A 20,209-nucleotide genomic window follows, 5' to 3' on the forward strand; every position below is an offset into this window, starting at 1 on the left:
TATATCGGAATTTGAAAGAGAATTTTTTTCTGAATTATGTGCAATAAATATTATTATCGGTTACATAAGAAAATTTTCGAAAAAAATTAATTGAAAGTTTTATTATTTCTCATTCATTTGATATAGAAAATAGCAGTAGCAGTGCGTAACCATGGCAACCAATTGTTTTGATTTGACATTTTCAAGTGTCAAAATTCAATTGAGCTCAAAGCTTTCTCTTTAAAATGATGTATAAAAATTATTGGGTTAGATTGGAAAAATATAGAGAAAAAAAATGTTGAAATAAAACCTACATTTTTTTATAACCTAAAAGTGTCAAAAAAGATGCAAATTTAAAAATTCCTGGAAGCCGTATTTATTGAAATTAAGGAATGAAACTTATTTTAAATTAAAGCTCAAAGCTTTCTCTTTAAAATGATGTATAATAATTGTTGGGTTGGATTGGAAAAATATTGAGAAAAAAAATGTTGAAATAAAACCTACATTTTTTTATAACCTAAAAGTGTCAAAAACGATACAAATTTAAAAATTCCTGGAAGCCGTATTTATTGAAATTAAGGAATGAAACTTATTTTAAATTAAAGCTCAAAGCTTTCTCTTTAAAATGATGTATAATAATTGTTGGGTTGGATTGGAAAAATAGTGAGAAAAAAAAATGTTGAAATAAAACCTACATTTTTTTATAACCTAAAAGTGTCAAAAAAGATGCAAATTTAAAAATTCCTGGAAGCCGTATTTATTGAAATTAAGGAATGAAACTTATTTTAAATTAAAGCTCAAAGCTTTCTCTTTAAAATGATGTATAATAAGTGTTGGGTTGGATTGGAAAAATATTGAGAAAAAAAATGTTGAAATAAAACCTACATTTTTTTATAACCTAAAAGTGTCAAAAACGATACAAATTTAAAAATTCCTGGAAGCCGTATTTATTGAAATTAAGGAATGAAACTTATTTTAAATTAAAGCTCAAAGCTTTCTCTTTAAAATGATGTATAATAATTGTTGGGTTGGATTGGAAAAATAGTGAGAAAAAAAAATGTTGAAATAAAACCTACATTTTTTTATAACCTAAAAGTGTCAAAAAAGATGCAAATTTAAAAATTCCTGGAAGCCGTATTTATTGAAATTAAGGAATGAAACTTATTTTAAATTAAAGCTCAAAGCTTTCTCTTTAAAATGATGTATAATAAGTGTTGGGTTGGATTGGAAAAATATTGAGAAAAAAAATGTTGAAATAAAACCTACATTTTTTTATAACCTAAAAGTGTCAAAAACGATACAAATTTAAAAATTCCTGGAAGCCGTATTTATTGAAATTAAGGAATGAAACTTATTTTAAATTAAAGCTCAAAGCTTTCTCTTTAAAATGATGTATAATAATTGTTGGGTTGGATTGGAAAAATAGTGAGAAAAAAAAATGTTGAAATAAAACCTACATTTTTTTATAACCTAAAAGTGTCAAAAAAGATGCAAATTTAAAAATTCCTGGAAGCCGTATTTATTGAAATTAAGGAATGAAACTTATTTTAAATTAAAGCTCAAAGCTTTCTCTTTAAAATGATGTATAATAAGTGTTGGGTTGGATTGGAAAAATATTGAGAAAAAAAATGTTGAAATAAAACCTACATTTTTTTATAACCTAAAAGTGTCAAAAACGATACAAATTTAAAAATTCCTGGAAGCCGTATTTATTGAAATTAAGGAATGAAACTTATTTTAAATTAAAGCTCAAAGCTTTCTCTTTAAAATGATGTATAATAATTGTTGGGTTGGATTGGAAAAATAGTGAGAAAAAAAAATGTTGAAATAAAACCTACATTTTTTTATAACCTAAAAGTGTCAAAAAAGATGCAAATTTAAAAATTCCTGGAAGCCGTATTTATTGAAATTAAGGAATGAAACTTATTTTAAATTAAAGCTCAAAGCTTTCTCTTTAAAATGATGTATAATAAGTGTTGGGTTGGATTGGAAAAATATTGAGAAAAAAAATGTTGAAATAAAACCTACATTTTTTTATAACCTAAAAGTGTCAAAAACGATACAAATTTAAAAATTCCTGGAAGCCGTATTTATTGAAATTAAGGAATGAAACTTATTTTAAATTAAAGCTCAAAGCTTTCTCTTTAAAATGATGTATAATAATTGTTGGGTTGGATTGGAAAAATAGTGAGAAAAAAAAATGTTGAAATAAAACCTACATTTTTTTATAACCTAAAAGTGTCAAAAAAGATGCAAATTTAAAAATTCCTGGAAGCCGTATTTATTGAAATTAAGGAATGAAACTTATTTTAAATTAAAGCTCAAAGCTTTCTCTTTAAAATGATGTATAATAAGTGTTGGGTTGGATTGGAAAAATATTGAGAAAAAAAATGTTGAAATAAAACCTACATTTTTTTATAACCTAAAAGTGTCAAAAACGATACAAATTTAAAAATTCCTGGAAGCCGTATTTATTGAAATTAAGGAATGAAACTTATTTTAAATTAAAGCTCAAAGCTTTCTCTTTAAAATGATGTATAATAATTGTTGGGTTGGATTGGAAAAATAGTGAGAAAAAAAAATGTTGAAATAAAACCTACATTTTTTTATAACCTAAAAGTGTCAAAAAAGATGCAAATTTAAAAATTCCTGGAAGCCGTATTTATTGAAATTAAGGAATGAAACTTATTTTAAATTAAAGCTCAAAGCTTTCTCTTTAAAATGATGTATAATAAGTGTTGGGTTGGATTGGAAAAATATTGAGAAAAAAAATGTTGAAATAAAACCTACATTTTTTTATAACCTAAAAGTGTCAAAAACGATACAAATTTAAAAATTCCTGGAAGCCGTATTTATTGAAATTAAGGAATGAAACTTATTTTAAATTAAAGCTCAAAGCTTTCTCTTTAAAATGATGTATAATAATTGTTGGGTTGGATTGGAAAAATAGTGAGAAAAAAAAATGTTGAAATAAAACCTACATTTTTTTATAACCTAAAAGTGTCAAAAAAGATGCAAATTTAAAAATTCCTGGAAGCCGTATTTATTGAAATTAAGGAATGAAACTTATTTTAAATTAAAGCTCAAAGCTTTCTCTTTAAAATGATGTATAATAATTGTTGGGTTGGATTGGAAAAATATTGAGAAAAAAAATGTTGAAATAAAACCTACATTTTTTTATAACCTAAAAGTGTCAAAAACGATACAAATTTAAAAATTCCTGGAAGCCGTATTTATTGAAATTAAGGAATGAAACTTATTTTAAATTAAAGCTCAAAGCTTTCTCTTTAAAATGATGTATAATAATTGTTGGGTTGGATTGGAAAAATAGTGAGAAAAAAAAATGTTGAAACAGAACTTAAATTTTCGAATAACCTAAAAATGTCAAAAAAGATGCAAAGTTAAAAATTCCTAGAAGCCGTATTTATTGAAATTAATTAATGTAACTTATTTTAAATTAAAGCTCAAAGCTTTCTCTTTAAAATGATGTATAATAATTGTTGGGTTGGATTGGAAAAATATTGAGAAAAAAAATGTTGAAACAAAACTTACATTTTCGAATAACCTAAAAATGTCAAAAAAGATGCAAATTTAAAAATTCCTAGAAGCCGTATTTATGGAAATTAAGGAATGAAACTTATTTTAAATTAAAGCTCAAAGATTTCTCTTTAAAACGATATATAATAATTGTTGGGTTGGATTGGAAAAATATTAAGAAAAAAAATATTGAAACAAAACTTACATTTTCGTATAACCTAAAAGTGCCAAAAAAGATGTTAATTTAAAAATTCCTGGAAGCCGTATTTATCGAAATTAAGGAATGAGACTTATTTTAAATTAAAGCTCAATGCTTTCTTTTCAAAGTGATCTGTAATAATCACACCTAATAACCATTTATCAAAGAGATACCTTTTTGAACAACAAAATTCAACAACGCCACTTTTCACTAAACTTTTAATCTCACATCTGGATGAATAAGTGTAAATATACCTAAAAACCCTACAGTGCCGATTACGTCGTTTTTTATACAGATTCTTTCTTAGAATCTCACTTGCACAAAGACGTTTTTGGTCAAAAAATTACAAAATTCACACGTTTTAGCTACTTTTAAACATTATTGGGATCAATACCTTTCTTATATGACCAGGAGAAAACTCTATAACCAAGCAGCGATCGCAGCGTGTTATACACCATTAGAAAGGTCAGAAAGTTATAGATAAGATAGGGATAAGTAGGGATGTATATTAAGGGTGATTTAAGCATGACGACGGTAGATATTGACCAACGAAAACCCGAATTAAGATTATTTGAAAGAGCACTATTTCTGAGTGTGATAACAATTTTTTAAAATTCGGTTCTTTGTTACATCCTTTGACGGTGCAAAATCCAAGTTATATAAAGGAAGAGGCTCTTTTGTTTGTATTTTAACATTTCGGTTACTTTACAAATGTTATGATTGCGCTCCAATAGATCATCTTTGATATTATTAACATCACAGCTTTTATGCATCTTTTTAGCGACCACTTTCAGATTTCTGGTTTGCTTATTTTTATAAGTTGACGAGGACAAATTCTTTTTGATTCCAAGGGCTGTACAAGGTTAACGGGAGAGAATAGAAATCGGGCATTTTGTGATTTTGATAGAAGAAACTATGACGAATCGAATAACGTATAGATCTTAGTCATCGGGTACATCGTTTACGAGATATCACCACTTAAAAAAGGTCATTTTTGTGTTATTTTCGTATATCTTCGCATTATTTTGGCGTTTTAGCGGAATTCGAACAAGATTTCGAATCATTTCCACTTTCGTATTGGCCAAGAATTAAGCTTTCGAATGAGACATTGTTTATCAAAATCTGTTGACTAGTTCTCTTGTTATAGTCAAAATAGTATACATGTAAAATCCTAATTGGGGGCTCACTTCGTATTTTGTAGTAAAATCCCATCAAAATTAAAGAAAATTATTTATCAATTTAAATCGTTTAAGATATTAAAAATAAAAGGATTTAATTTTGAAACGAAATTAGTTAATGTAGGGTTTCTTGACCTGGTAACTTGAAGGTTCATCGCTCTCTATTGCACTTCTAACCCTCCCGATTGCGTCGCTTCCGTGCAATAACCCCACTATACAGGAATATAAAACTAAAAAAAATCTTAAAAAAATATTTTATTTAATAAATTATTCACATTAAACCCCATTACTATATTAATTTTAAGCAGTTCTACCAGTACAACAACAGCACACAATAAACAAAGTTACTCCGACGGTTACTAAAACAATAATAAAAAATATTTTTAATTTAGCACAAAAAAATTAATTAATTTTACCGGCGAATGTGGTTAAAACTGATTTTGAAGGTTCTGTTTGTTTATCTCCATTGGTGTTTGATAATACTTGAACGCGAAAACGAGGGACTTGTGCGGGAACGGTCAGCATTGAATTAATTGGCAGAAAACTTCCGGTGTTACAAAGAATTTTGTCCATGATCTGTCACGAATAATCATTTTTGACAATGTTCAAAAAATAGTGTAATAACACGAAAATTAAGAAATTAAGTTATGGCACTATATGAAGATAGATCGATCGGTGGTTCGAATGTTGGGACGAGCCTGTATGATACGGAAGCACACGATATTGGTTCGATTGCTTCTAAGTCGCAAAGATACGTAAGATAAATTTTAACAAAACTTTGGTTAAAATTGGCATAATAATTTTGAAAGAATCGTATCTCAAGAAATAATTGAGATATTAAGATGAAATAAGAATCAATTTATAGCAAATTTAATCTAGTTTTAACACACCAAAAATTATTTCTTCGTTTCAATAAATCTCGTCGATACGATTTTTTAAATTCAACTCTGTCGTTATTGAGGTTAAGTTGACACAAATTTATTTAAAAAATCGTAACTCAATTACTAATTAAGATATCAAATTGAAATAAAAACCATTTTAAAGCAAATTTAATTAATTATTATTGTGAATAAAATCGTTTCTTTATCTCGAAAAATTTCGACGTTACGATTTTTTTAATTCATCCCTATATAATTACTTTTGATTGGTGAAGTTTATAAATTATTATGATTATGCGCTTATTAAATTCGTTATTTTTTTCTGAATACATAAATATAGGGTGTCACAGGTCTATTTTTTATTGTTTCAGAATAAAGCTAAAAATAAACTTTTATTTAGTGTCTTCAAAAAAATTAAATTTACAGTTTCCTGTAAATTACAACTAAAAATTAAAAAGACATATTTCTGATATTTGAAACAAATACATTTGTTGAACTATTTAATTTATATTTGTTTTACACAAAAGTTGGAATAGATTGCATTATTTCACATTTTTTATTAATATTTAATATTATTATTAAATGACTTCATAAATTATTGATAGATGGCGCTCATATATATTTTTTTATAAAGTCCCTAGATTTACAAAGTTTGACGCCATTTTGGCTCGAAAGTCAAGCGGGAAATTTAAAACTACAAACCAAAACATTACGCCAAATTTCCTTTCTTTTTTTCTCGTGGTACTCTGAAGAGTCGAAAGTCCTTCTTACTGTCATTTTTGCAACTCCAAAGGCAACAAGACGGCAATATTTTTGTAAATAAGTGGTGAGATGCAGTGACAAGTTGTCAAACCGCCAGTTTGGCTCGAAAACATGCGTCATGAACCGCGGTACTTTGTAAATCTAGAGACTTTATTTTTTTAATTCAAATAAACAGCACCAAGTTTTTGTGTTAATTTTAAAAGATCTATCAACTATTAAAGTCCTGCTACAAAAACCTGAAACACCTTGTATATCTACTTTTGATTGGTTAAGCTTTATATTATTTATTTTTTTAAACTCAACTCTGTCGTCATTGAAGTACACTCCACCAACCTCAAATGTGTGCATAGAGGGAGCGGGGGTAGAGGGGCGAGAGGAAGAGGGAGCGGGGGGAAGAATGAGCAGAAAGATAATATAAAATGATAACGGGAAGCACATTAAGGCAGAATGGTCGAGAGAGAACATTATAGGGGAAAGTTAGGAAAGTTGGGAATATCATGGGATTGTTGGGAGGGGTGGAAGAGAGAAGAATGGAAGAGGGAGAGCGAGAGCTGCAACGGGGAGGGGAGATAACACTGGACGAAGTGAAAGGAGTATTGAGGGGAATGAAGAGAGGAAAGGTAGGGATAGATAGATATATAATAGAGGCCAGGAGAAAATACACAGAAGAATGCAAGAAAAAGAAGAGGGAGGCTGAGAAGGTTAGGAAGTTGACAGAGGATAATGAGGTATAGAGATATTTAAAGAGGATGATTAAGGGAAGAGAGGAAGCCAGCAGAGATATATAAATGACGGAAAGGAGAACCCTCATGAGATTGTCGGGAGGGGTGGAAGAGAGAAGAATGGGAGAGGGAGAGCGAGAGCTACAACGGGGAGGGGAGATAACACTGGACGAAGTGAAAGGAGTATTGAGGGGAAGGGCGCCAGGAGAGGATGAGATCCAGAATGAGGCATGATTGGAGGCGGCGGAGACAGTGAAAAAGAAGCTATGGTATTATTATTATTATTATTGTTGCCGGACTGAGAAGAGCAGCCCCTCTCGTTACCGCAGCCTATAAGATCTATTGTAACTTTAGCCCTCCAAAGGTTATGGGCAAATGTAGGGTAACATCATTGCCCCTGGCGAGTTCTCTCAGGTTGTTGGTACACTTTCTGATCAGTGCGGAGTCACACGTGTAGGCCTGAATTGCCGACTATCTGTGAAAATGTTTATGGATACACCTTTTTGTCCCTTCTGTAGGTTTAAAGCGGTGCATCCCTGCTTCTAAATATGACCTTATACGGCTGGTTGAAGTTGTATTCTGTCGGTATGAGGTCCGTTTTAATTTCAATCAGGTGATTTAGACATGGCTCCTTGAGGATTTCGAGGTGTCCTCTGAGGTTGCTCTGTATCAACTTGAGTGAAGAAACTGTTTTCAGTGATAAGGCTGCCTCCTTTTGCATATATAAATGGAGCAGTGTGAGACCGAGTAGGGCTTCCAAACCAGCCGTCGGACAGGATCTCATTGCACCCGTTATGTTAAGACATGCTAACCGCTGGATTTGTGCCAGCTGTTGTTGTGCTGTCTTATGTTTTGTTTTTGCCCATCAAACCAATTAGGCGTAGGCGACCATGGGTCTGATTATTGCTACGTAGGCCCAATGAGTCATTCGTGGTTTGAGACCCCAGTTCCTTCCTAGGAGCCTGCGGCAGATCTGGTTTGCTATAATGGCCTTTTTCCTCACTCATCTAAGTGTGAGTTCCAGTTTAGTTTACTGTCAAGTATTACCCCTAGGTATTTAGCTTCTGTTTTGAGGTTAATAGTTCTGCTTTCAATGGAGGGTGCTTTTATTTGTAGCTTCCTTCTCCGAGTGAAAGGGATTATTTCGATTTTATTGGGATTGATGCTGACCCCATTGCTTCTACACCAAGTACTGGTGAGTAGTAGGGCTTTCTGCATTAGCTGAGTTATGATTGAATCATATTTACCTCGGATTGTGATTACCAGGTCATCAGCATACCCTTGTATCTTAAATCTGTTTTTAGTTAGGGTGTTCATCAAGTCATCAACTACCAGACACCATAATAGAGGTGATAGCACTCCCCCTTGGGGACATCCTCTTAGCGCCTTTATATTCAGCGACTCGCCTCCCAGACTGGCTGTGATCTGCCGACTTTTCAACATGGCTATGGATTCACGCACCCTCTATGTCTATGAAAGCACATAGGGCTATCTCTTTGGTTGCAATTACCTCCTCTAAAGTGCTGATCAAAGTATGGAGGGCGGTAATTGTTGATTTAGTAGATTACCTTTTCCATCCCTTTGAGAAAAAATGAAGTTAGACTAATTGGTCTGTATGCCTTGGGGTCCGCGTTTGAACGCCTACCACCTTTAATTATGAAGACCACCTTTACTTTCCTCCATAGAGTGGGTGTATAGCTAAAGCTGTAGCTAGCTACATATAGGGATATTATTATTGGAAGAAGGTCTTCTAAGCCTTTTTGCAGAAAAATAGGCAGAATTCCATCTCTTCCAGGCGATTTTAGGGGCTTGAAATTAGAAATAGCCCACCTTACTCTGTTGGGTGTGAAAATGTTCCCAGCTGTGCTGTGAACCCTACCTGATGGACGGGTTATGTCCATTACTTCAGGGTCGGCATCTGCGTGTTGGCAGACTTTTGAGGAAGGAAAGTGTGTACTCAGTAGGAGCTCCAACGATTCCTTAGCATCCTCAGTATATTTACCATCTTGTTTGCATAAGTGGCTTAGATCAGTGTTGTGATCTTTTACCAAGATCTTATGCAGACGAGCAACTGTAGGCGTATTGTCTATGCCTTCACATAAGCTGCGCCAGGTTTTTCTTTTGGCTTTGCAGATAGCCAAGTTATATTCCGTTAGAGCTTTCCTATAGAGATCCCATGTTTGCTCGAGTTTGGAATTCCTGACATTATTATATAGTCTTCTAACCATGACTCGCTGGTTTTCAAGGTCCTTATTCCACCAAGGCACATTGGATTGTGCTCTTTTGTGTTTTATTGGATAGCTTGATTCATACGCACTATGTATGAGATTGTTTACTTGAAAAGAGGCTATTTCGAGTTCCTCTTTGCTTTCAATTTTTGTTTTGATTTCATCGACCTCTTCGCTGATGTGTCTACAAAAAGAGCACCAATCAGTGAGTGAGGGGATTCTGAATTCTGTTTGTTTTGTCATGTATGTTTGTCAGTTATGGTAGGTAATAAACGACGTATGGAGAGGGAAGGAATGGGGATAATATGCCCACTGTATAAAAAAGGGAGTAAAAGGGTGGTGGGCAATTATAGAGGGATCACCCTATTGGACATTACATTTAAAATATGTGCAAAGGTATTGCTGGGGAGATTGGAAGAGGAAATGAAGGGGGGGGGGGGAGTTGTTGCCGGATGGGTAGGCGGTTTTAATTAAAAGAAGAGAGATAACTGACAATATATACCTGGCAGACAGGAAGTTGAACAAGAAGGGAGGAAAGTTGTATGCATTGTTCATAGACCTGAAGTCGGCATTTGATGAGGTGGATATAAGGAAGATTTGGGAGGAAATGAGGAGGAGAGGTATCAAAGAACAGTTGATAGAGAGAATGAAGGAGGTGGACAATCTACAGAGCTGATGTAGGCTGTGTGGAGAAGATTAGGAAACGCTGTGTGGATAGGAAGTAGATTTTTTGGAGAGGGGGTGAGGGCAAAATGGATGAGGGAGGTGATAGGGGCGAAGGGCCGAGGGTGTACAGATGGAGGAGGAGGGTAGAGGGTTTGGGTATATACATACAGGATGTCCCGAAACTCAACGTCAAGCAGGCACCGGATGAGAGGCCAACCCATACCTGTTCTGGTAAAAATGAAAAAAAAAAGAAGATCTTTAAGTACTACGGTCAGAAATGTTCGCAATTTAATAGTGATTTTTTTAATAATGTATTCCTTGTGAACCATGCTACTGTAGAAGTCACAAATCAAACAACAAAAGTCGTTAGTTTTGCAAAAAAATATATTAATTTGATTGAGTTAAGGTTGAAAGAATTTATGTCTATCAAGTTTGACACACGATTCCTAAAAAAAGGAGTAGTATAACACCCTTGGCAAGTAATTTTAAAAGATGGCCTATTTAGTTAAGTTTCCAAAATGGTTCAATTCTTGCCATTTTTCTTGTCATAAAAAATATTAATATTATTTGGTTATTTCTTTCCATCTCAATTTTAATATAATTGAAATAAAACTATGTGTATTTATAGATGGATTTTTTAATTTTCAGCTCTACCGGTTTCGATCGTACATTCAATCATCCTCAGGAGCAACGTCATTAAACATATTTTTAAAAAACATATTTGTTTGTTATTTAAGCTGTTATCTTCTTGATTACTTAATTCTTCTCCTCTTAGTTACCTTGTTATTAATTCAATAATATTCAATAAATGCTTTCCTTGCCCACTATGCGCCATGGGTTTCTTCAAATGCAATCCCATACAGGACAAGCACAATGAGCTGGGCAACCATCTTGTTGAAACCACATTTCTCTGTAGATATTGAGTGGCACATCTTCTAACAAAGTTGTTAAATCATTTTGGAGGAAATACAAATAACATACGAAAGCGTGAAAATAAAAATGGCAAGTGTTATACCATTTTGGAATCTTGACTAAACAGGCCATCTTTTAAAATAACTTGCCAAGGGTGTTGTACTACTCCTTTGTTTAGAAATCGTGTGTCAAACTTAATAGATATAAATTCTTTCAACCTTAACTCAATCAAACTAATACTTTTTTTTTCTGACCATAGTACCTAAAGATATGATGTACGGGAACGATTTTTAACATTTTCAAAAATATGTCTATTACCACTTAACTAAGAGACAGAATTTTTTTGAATTATGGGTTGGCCTCTCACCCGGCGCCCGCTTGACGTTGAGTTTCGGGACCTCCTGTATATTGTAGTGGAGAAATATTGTATATTGTAAATTATTTAAATTTATTTAACTCAAATTTATATATAAAAATCGTATCTCGAGAACGAATTAAGATATCAATTTAAAACAAAAACTCTTTTAAAAGAATTATCTCAATAATTAATTAATTTTGTTTAATTTATAATTTCTTATACATAAATATTTTTTTAGAGTACTCATCATGTTTTAAGACAACGTTGGTCATCAACTTATTCTTACGTATCCTCAATGCTGGTTTCGATGTGTACGATTTATTATTTCGATGTTGCTTTAGAACATCGCAATTTCAGGCGTATTTTACATCGATTTTTTCATACAAAACAAATTTAACCTTTATATTTTTAGACATGGACTTTTTAATGATGATAGTATCGTTCATCTTGATAGCTTTACCACTATTTTACATGCAAGTTCTTTTGGGGCAATACACTCAATCGGGGGTGATTTGCCTACGTCACATGAGCCCTTTAGGACACGGCATAGCTTTCGGGTTTTTACTCGTCACATTCGCCCACAGTATTAAATTGGGAATTTACGCAGCCGATTTTTTAACGTATTTAACACAATCGTTTAGATATGAAATTGAATGGCTTGGGTGTTCGGAGAAATATCGAAGTGTTTGTTGGAACGGTTATGAACCTTGTGAAGTTGATAATTGTTTAAATGAAACTATTAAACCATCAACGTATTATTATTATAGGTGAAGGGTAAGAAAATTGGTTATAAGAGTAAAATAAAAGTTTTATTTCAGGGATGTTTACTGTAATAGAAGAGGTTTGAATCAAAATACTACGGTGCAAATGCCCAATTTGCATCGGTCGATGCTTATTTTGCTTTTTTGGTTATTAGTGTGTTTGATTATCAATATTTATACAATCAAATTTCGAAAGGTAAAAAGAAATGTGTATTTGTAAAGATTTTAATTAATTTTTTTTTAGATTATTACTAAATTATGGACGATCACTTTTGTACTTTTAATTATGAACACCATTAATATGTGGGTTAGGGATTATAACATTGAAATAATTGTCGATATCTTAGTTGTAAATACAACAGCTTTATTAAACACAAAAGTAATATCTATATATTGTGTTCGCCAAAATGTTAACAATACTCTGTTTTTTACCATATCATTAATTTATAAATTTGGCAACGTCTCCTTCAATAATTTTTTCCTGAAAATTTCAATAATATTATCTTATAATTGTTATATCAAATCATAAATTAGAATCTTTAAGCTTCAATTTAACATACATATCATATCATGGATCTTAAAAATACGCTTGATATCATTTTTTGAAAATTTCGTATTACATTTGATTTACAAATTTGACAATTTCTTCTTTAATAATTTTTTTATGGAAATTTCAATAATATTACCTTATAGTATTTATATCATATCATAAACTAGAATCTTTAAGCTTCAATTTAACATACATATCATGTCATGATTCTTAAAAATACGGTTGATATGATTTTTTGAAAATTTCGTATTACGTATGATTTACAAATTTGACAATTTCTTCTTTAATAATATTTTCCTGGAAATTTCAATAATATTATCTTATAATTTTTATATCAAATCATAAATTAGAATCTTTAAGGTTCAATTTAGCATACATATCATGTCATAATTCTTAAAAATACGGTTAATATCTTTTTTTGAAAGTTTCGTATTACGTATGATTTACAAATTTGACAATTTCTTCTTTAATAATTATTTCCTCGAAATTTCAATAATATTATCTTATAATTTTTATATCAAATCATAAATTAGAATCTTTGAGCTTCAATTTAAGACACATATCATGTCATCATTTTTAAATATACAGTTGATATGATTTTTTAAAAATTTCGAATTACGTATGATTTACAAATTTGGCAATTTCTTCTTTAATAATATTTTTATGGAAATTTCAATAATATTACCTTATAATTTTTATATCATATCATAAATTAGAATCTTTAAGCTTCAATTTAACATACATATCATATCATGGATCTTAAAAATACGCCTGATATCATTTTTTGAAAATTTCGTATTACATTTGATTTACAAATTTGACAATTTCTTCTTTAATAATTTTTTTATGGAAATTTCAATAATATTACCTTATAGTATTTATATCATATCATAAACTAGAATCTTTAAGCTTCAATTTAACATACATATCACGACATGAATCTTAAAAATACAGCTGATATGATTTTTTGAAAATTTCGTATTACGTATGATTTACAAATTTGACAATTTCTTCTTTAATAATTATTTCCTCAAAATTTCAATAATATTATCTTATAATATTTATATCATATCATAAATTAGAATCTTTAAGCTTCAATTTAACATACATATCATGTCATGAATCTTAAAAATACGGTTGATATCATTTTTTGAAAATTTCGTATTACATTTGATTTACAAATTTGACAATTTCTTTAATAATTATTTCCTCGAAATTTCAACAATATTATCTTATAATTTTTATATCAAATCATAAATTAGAATCTTTAAGCTTCAATTTAACATACATATCATGTCATGATTCTTAAAAATACCGTTGATATGATTTTTTGAAAATTTCGTATTACGTATGATTTACAAATTTGACAATTTCTTCTTTAATAATTTTTTTATGGAAATTTCAATAATATTACCTTATAGTATTTATATCATATCATAAACTAGAATCTTTAAGCTTCAATTTAACATACATATCATGCCATGATTCTTAAAAATACAGTCAATATGATTTTTTGAAAATTTCGTATTGCGTATGATTTAAAAATTTGACAATTTCTTTAATAATTTTTTCCTGGAAATATCAAGAATATTATCTTATAATTTTTGTATCATATCATAAATTACAATCTTTAAGCTTCAATTTAACATACATATCGTGTCATGATTCTTAAAAATACAGTTGATGTGATTTTTTGAAAATTTCATATTACATATGATTTACAAATTTGACGATTTCTTCTTTAATAATAATTTCCTCGAAATTTCAATAACATTATCTTATAATTTTTATATGAAATCAGAAATTAGAATCTTTAAGGTTCAATTTAACATACATATCATGTCACAATTCTTAAAAATACGGTTAATATCATTTTTTGAAAATTTCGTATTACGTTTGATTTACAAATTTGACAATTTCTTCTTTAATAAATTTTTCCTAGAAATTTCAATAATATTACCTTGTAGTTTTTATATCATATCATAAACTATAATCTTTAAGCTTCAATTTAACATACATATCATGTCATGATTCTTAAAAATACAGTTGATATGATTTTTTGAAAATTTCGTATTACATTTAATTTACAAATTTGACAACTTTTTCTTTAATAAATTTTTCCTAGAAATTTCAATAATACCTTGTAGCTTTTATATAATATCATAAATTAGAATCTTTAAGCTTCAATTTAACATACATATCATGTCATTATTCTTAAAAATACAGTTGATATGATTTTTTGAAAATTTCGTATTACGTATGATTTACAAATTTGACAATTTCTTCTTTAATAATAATTTCCTCGAAATTTCAATAACATTATCTTATAATTTTTATATGAAATCATAAATTAGAATCTTTAAGGTTCAATTTAACATACATATCATGTCACAATTCTTAAAAATACGGTTAATATCATTTTTTGAAAATTTCGTATTACATTTGATTTACAAATTGGACAATTTCTTCTTTAATAAATTTTTCCTAGAAATTTCAATAATATTACCTTGTAGTTTTTATATCATATCATAAATTAGAATATTTAAGCATAAATTTAACATAATTATCATATCATGATTGTTAAAAATACAGTTGATATCATTTTTTGAAAATTTCGTATTACATTTAATTTACAAATTTGACAACTTTTTCTTTAATAAATTTTTCCTAGAAATTTCAATAATACCTTGTAGCTTTTATATAATATCATAAATTAGAATCTTTAAGCTTCAATTTAACATACATATCACGTCATGATTCTTAAAAATACAGTTGATATCATTTTTTAAAAGTTTCGTATTACGTATGATTTACAAATTTAACAATTTCTTCTTTAATAATTTTTTGCTGGAAATTTCAATAATATCTTATAATTTTTATATCAAATCATAAATTAGAATCTTTAAGCTACAATTTAACATACATATCATGTCATGAATCTTAAAAATACGCCTGATATCATTTTTTGAAAATTTCGTATTACATTTGATTTACAAATTTGACAATTTCTTCTTTAATAATCATTTCCTCGAAATTTCAATAATATTATCTTATAATTTTTATATCAAATCATAAATTAGAATCTTTAAGCTTCAATTTAACATACATATCATGTCATGATTCTTAAAAATACAGTTGATGTGATTTTTTGAAAATTTCGTATTACGTATGATTTACAAATTTGACAATTTCTTCTTTAATAATAATTTCCTCGAAATATCAATAATATTATCTTATAATTTTTATATCATGTCATAAACTAAAATCTTTAAGCTTCAATTTAACACACATATCATGTCATCATTCTTAAATATACAGTTGATATGATTTTTTAAAAATTTCGAATTACGTATGATTTACAAATTTGGCAATTTCTTCTTTAATAATTTTTTCCTGGAAATTTCAATAATATTATCTTATAATTTTTATATCATATCATAAATTACAATCTTTAAGCTTCAATTTAACATACATATCATGTCATGATTCTTAAAAATACAGTTGATGTGATTTTTTGAAAATTTTGTATTACGTATGATTTACAAATTTGACAATTTCTTCTTTAATAATTTTTTCCTTGAAATTTCAATAATATTATCTTATAATTTTTATATCATATCATAAATTAGAATCTTTAAGGTTCAATTTAACATACATATCATGTCACAATTCTTAAAAATACGGTTAATATCATTTTTTGAAAATTTCGTATTACATCTGATTTACAAATTTGACAATTTCTTCTTTAACAATTATTTCCTGAAAATTTCAATAATATTATCTTATAATTTTTATATCATATCATAAATTAGAATCTTTAAGCTTCAATTTAACATACATATCACGTCATGATTCTTAAAAATACAGTTGATATGATTTTTTGAAAATTTCGTATTACGTATGATACACAAATTTGACAATTTCTTTAATAATTATTTCCTCGAAATTTCAATAATATTATCTTATAATTTTTATATCATATCATAAATTAGAATCTTTAAGCTTAAATTTAACATAATTATCATATCATGATTGTTAAAAATACAGTTGATATCATTTTTTGAAAATTTCGTATTACATTTAATTTACAAATTTGACAACTTTTTCTTTAACAAATTTTTCCTAGTAATTTCAATAATATTACCTTGTAGTTTTTATATCATATCATAAACTAGAATCTTTAAGCTTCAATGTAACATACATATCATGTCATAATTCTTAAAAATACAGTTAATAGCATTTTTTGAAAATTTCGTATTACATTTGATTTACAAATTTGACAATTTCTTCTTTAATAATTATTTCCTCGAAATTTCAATAATATTATCTTATAATTTTTATATCATATCATAAATTAGAATCTTTAAGCTTAAATTTAACATAATTATCATATCATGATTGTTAAAAATACAGTTTATATCATTTTTTGAAAATTTCGTATTACATTTAATTTACAAATTTGACAACTTTTTCTCTAATAAATTTTTCGTAGAAATTTCAATAATATTACCTTGTAGTTTTTGTATCATATCATAAACTAGAATCTTTAAGCTTCAATTTAACATACATATCATGTCATAATTCTTAAAAATACAGTTAATATCATTTTTTGAAAATTTCGTATTTTTTCTGATTTATAAAGTTAACAATTTCTTCGATAATATTTTTTTCCTGAAAATTGTAATAAAACCCAAAAGAACAGGGTGTTGCTAACTTTTTGGCAAACACTATTTATTATTATTTTTAATTATTTTCCTTTTAGGCTTGGTTAAAGGTGATCGCCGATCCAATTAATTTAATGGGTTTAGCGAAAGGTATTCACATTTTGCATGGTTCTTTCATCGACATCGGCGAAACTCGCGAGGGTTCCACCGTTTTAGTGACAATTCTCGATATACTCGTGATGACTATGACCATGTCTTTCGGGCGAGCTTCCTTATACAAACTAAGATCAACAGCTAACATGACACGTGACGTTTTTCGCGTTTATTGGGTTCGCGGAGTCGAAATGTATTTCGTCTCAATTCCAATGGCATTAAGTTTATGTCGAATCCCTCAAATGTGGAATATCCTGTATTTCTTAACGTGCTTATTGTTAACGTTAGGAAATCAATTGATGCATTTAGTTACATTGGAACGATCGTTTTGCGATGCTTATCCAACTATTTTAAAGTACTCGAAATACGTTTCAAGTATTATTTGTATTATTATTGTAGCGATAAGTACTTGTATTTCTAGTAAGGTTTGTTATTTTCTGTTTATCTTTATTATTTTTAAAAATATGTTTAGTATTTTCCAGAAGCTTTCACTGTAGAAGCCTTCAGTTTCTGTTTTTTATCAACAATGGAAAGTTTAGTCGTCTTTTTATTCGCCGTTTTTGTATGTTGGCTTTATGGGGTGCAAAAATTTTGCGATGATATCCATTACATGCGAGGTAGCCAACCAGCCATGTTTTGGAAAGTAACCTGGAATTGTTTACCAGTCTTGTTAGGGGTGATCTCATTTATCCCTTTTCCAACTAATTCTTCAACAAAATTTCTTTTAGGTATCATTAGTTACAAAATTTCTTCACTACAACATAGGTTTTTTACATTTCGACCGACATGAAATTATTTGTTTAACCATTTTTTTAATTCCAATCCCAGCTGTAACGGTTTATGAGATTTTTCGCTCTATTCGAAAAAAAGTAAATACACGTTCAATGCCTTTCTAATTTTTAATTTATGATTATCTCTTTGTTAGAATGTAACCGGATTATTTCATTCAGAAGAAGAATACGGACCTCCAGATCCGAAAGAGCGACGATTACGGAAATTGTTTAATCCTAGACAAGAAACGAAATTAAAAAGGAAAAGTGAAAAATGCAACCATCGATGTTTGCTTCATAGCAAAGTGTTAAAACGAGCTGTAGGGGAAGAAGAGAACTATAAGAAATCAGGAAATTTATCGATTTATTCTGAAAACGAGGATAATGTAATGAAAAATAAATAAAATGCTATTTTTTAAAACATTTCGTGTAAAACATTTTTAAAAAGATCGTATCTCAAGAATTAAATGAGATATTAAGATGAAATAAGAACCATTTTATAACAAATTTAATGTAGTTTCAACGTACCAGAAATTATTTCTTCGATTCTATAAATCTCGTTGATGCGATTTTTTAAATTCATCTCTGTCGTTACAGAGGTTAAGTTGATACCAATTAATTTAAAAAATCGTAACTCTAGAACTAATTAAGATATCAAATTGAAATAAAAACCATTTTAAAGCAAATTTAATTAATTATTATTGTGAATAAAATCGTTTTTTTATCTCTAAAAATTTCGACGTTACGATTTTTTTAATTCATCCCTATCAAATCACTTTTGATTGGTGATGTTTATAAAAACCAATTTTTAAAAAGATCGTATCTCAAGAATTAATTGAGATATTAAGATGAAATAAGAACCATTTTATAGGAAATTTAATCTAGTTTCAACACACCAAAAATTATTTCTTCGATTCTATAAATCTCGTAGATGCAACTTTTTAAATTCATCTCTGTCATTATAGAGGTTAAGTTGATACTAATTTATTTAAAAAATCGTAACTCAAGAACTAATTGAGATATCAAATTAAAATAAAAACCATTTTAAAGCAAATTTAATTAATTATTATTGTGAATAAAATCGTTTTTTTATCTCCAAAAATTTCGACGTTACGGTTTTTTTAATTCAATCATATAAAACCACTTTTGATTGGTGATGTTTATAAATACCAATTTTTAAAAAGATCGTATCTTAAGAATTAATTGAGATATCAAGATGAAATAAGAACCATTTTATAATAAATTTAATCTAGTTTCAACATACCAACAATTATTTCATCGATTCTATAAATCTCGTAGAAGCGATTTTTTAAATTCCACTTTGTCGTTATTGAGGTTAAGTTAATACTAATTTATTTAAAAAAACGTAACTCAAGAACTAATTACGATATCAAATTGAAATAAAAACCGTTTTAAAGCAAATTTAATTAATTATTATTGTAAATAAAGTCGTTTCTTTATCTCTAAAAATTTAGACGTTACGATTTTTTTAATTCATCCCTATATGATGACTTTTGATTGGTGACGTTTATAAATACCAATTTTTAAAAAGATCGTATCTCAAGAATTAATTGAGATATTAAGATGAAATAAGAACCATTTTATAGCAAATTTAATCTAGTTTTAACACACCAAAAATTATTATTTCGATTCTATAAATCTCGTTGATGCGATTTTTTAAATTCAACTCTGTCGTTATAGAGGTTAAGTTGATACTAATTTATTTAAAAAATCGTAGCTCAAGAACTAATTGAGATATCAAATTGAAATAAAAACCATTTTAAAGCAAATTTAATTAATTATTAATGACAATAAAATCGTTTCTTTATCTCCAAAAATTTCGATGTTACAATTTTTTTAATTCATCCATATAAAACCACTTTTGATTGGTG

The 20,209-nt window shown here is 28.6% G+C and overlaps 1 protein-coding gene and 1 long non-coding RNA gene across 2 annotated transcripts; one reads left to right on the forward strand and one right to left on the reverse strand.

Annotated features, from left to right (window-relative positions):
• Positions 1-5,131: 5,131 nt before the first annotated feature.
• LOC111422338 (uncharacterized) lies at positions 5,132-5,795 on the reverse strand. The gene is made up of 2 exons (XR_002707313.2): positions 5,310-5,795; positions 5,132-5,252 (listed from the first exon to the last, which is right to left on the reverse strand). It is a non-coding gene; the product is annotated as an uncharacterized lncRNA (long non-coding RNA).
• Positions 5,318-18,738, forward strand: LOC111422336 (sodium- and chloride-dependent GABA transporter 1-like). The gene is made up of 9 exons (XM_023055544.2): positions 5,318-5,648; positions 11,658-11,778; positions 11,832-12,186; positions 12,238-12,376; positions 12,425-12,559; positions 17,493-17,972; positions 18,020-18,223; positions 18,276-18,416; positions 18,473-18,738. Exons 1-9 carry the CDS (start codon positions 5,541-5,543, stop codon positions 18,719-18,721), a joined length of 1,932 nt encoding a protein of 643 aa, XP_022911312.2. The 5' UTR covers positions 5,318-5,540; the 3' UTR covers positions 18,722-18,738.
• The last annotated feature ends 1,471 nt before the right edge of the window (positions 18,739-20,209 follow it).

This window comes from Onthophagus taurus, chromosome 1 (assembly GCF_036711975.1).
Source record: "Onthophagus taurus isolate NC chromosome 1, IU_Otau_3.0, whole genome shotgun sequence".
Classification (NCBI taxonomy): Eukaryota; Metazoa; Arthropoda; class Insecta; order Coleoptera; family Scarabaeidae; genus Onthophagus; species Onthophagus taurus.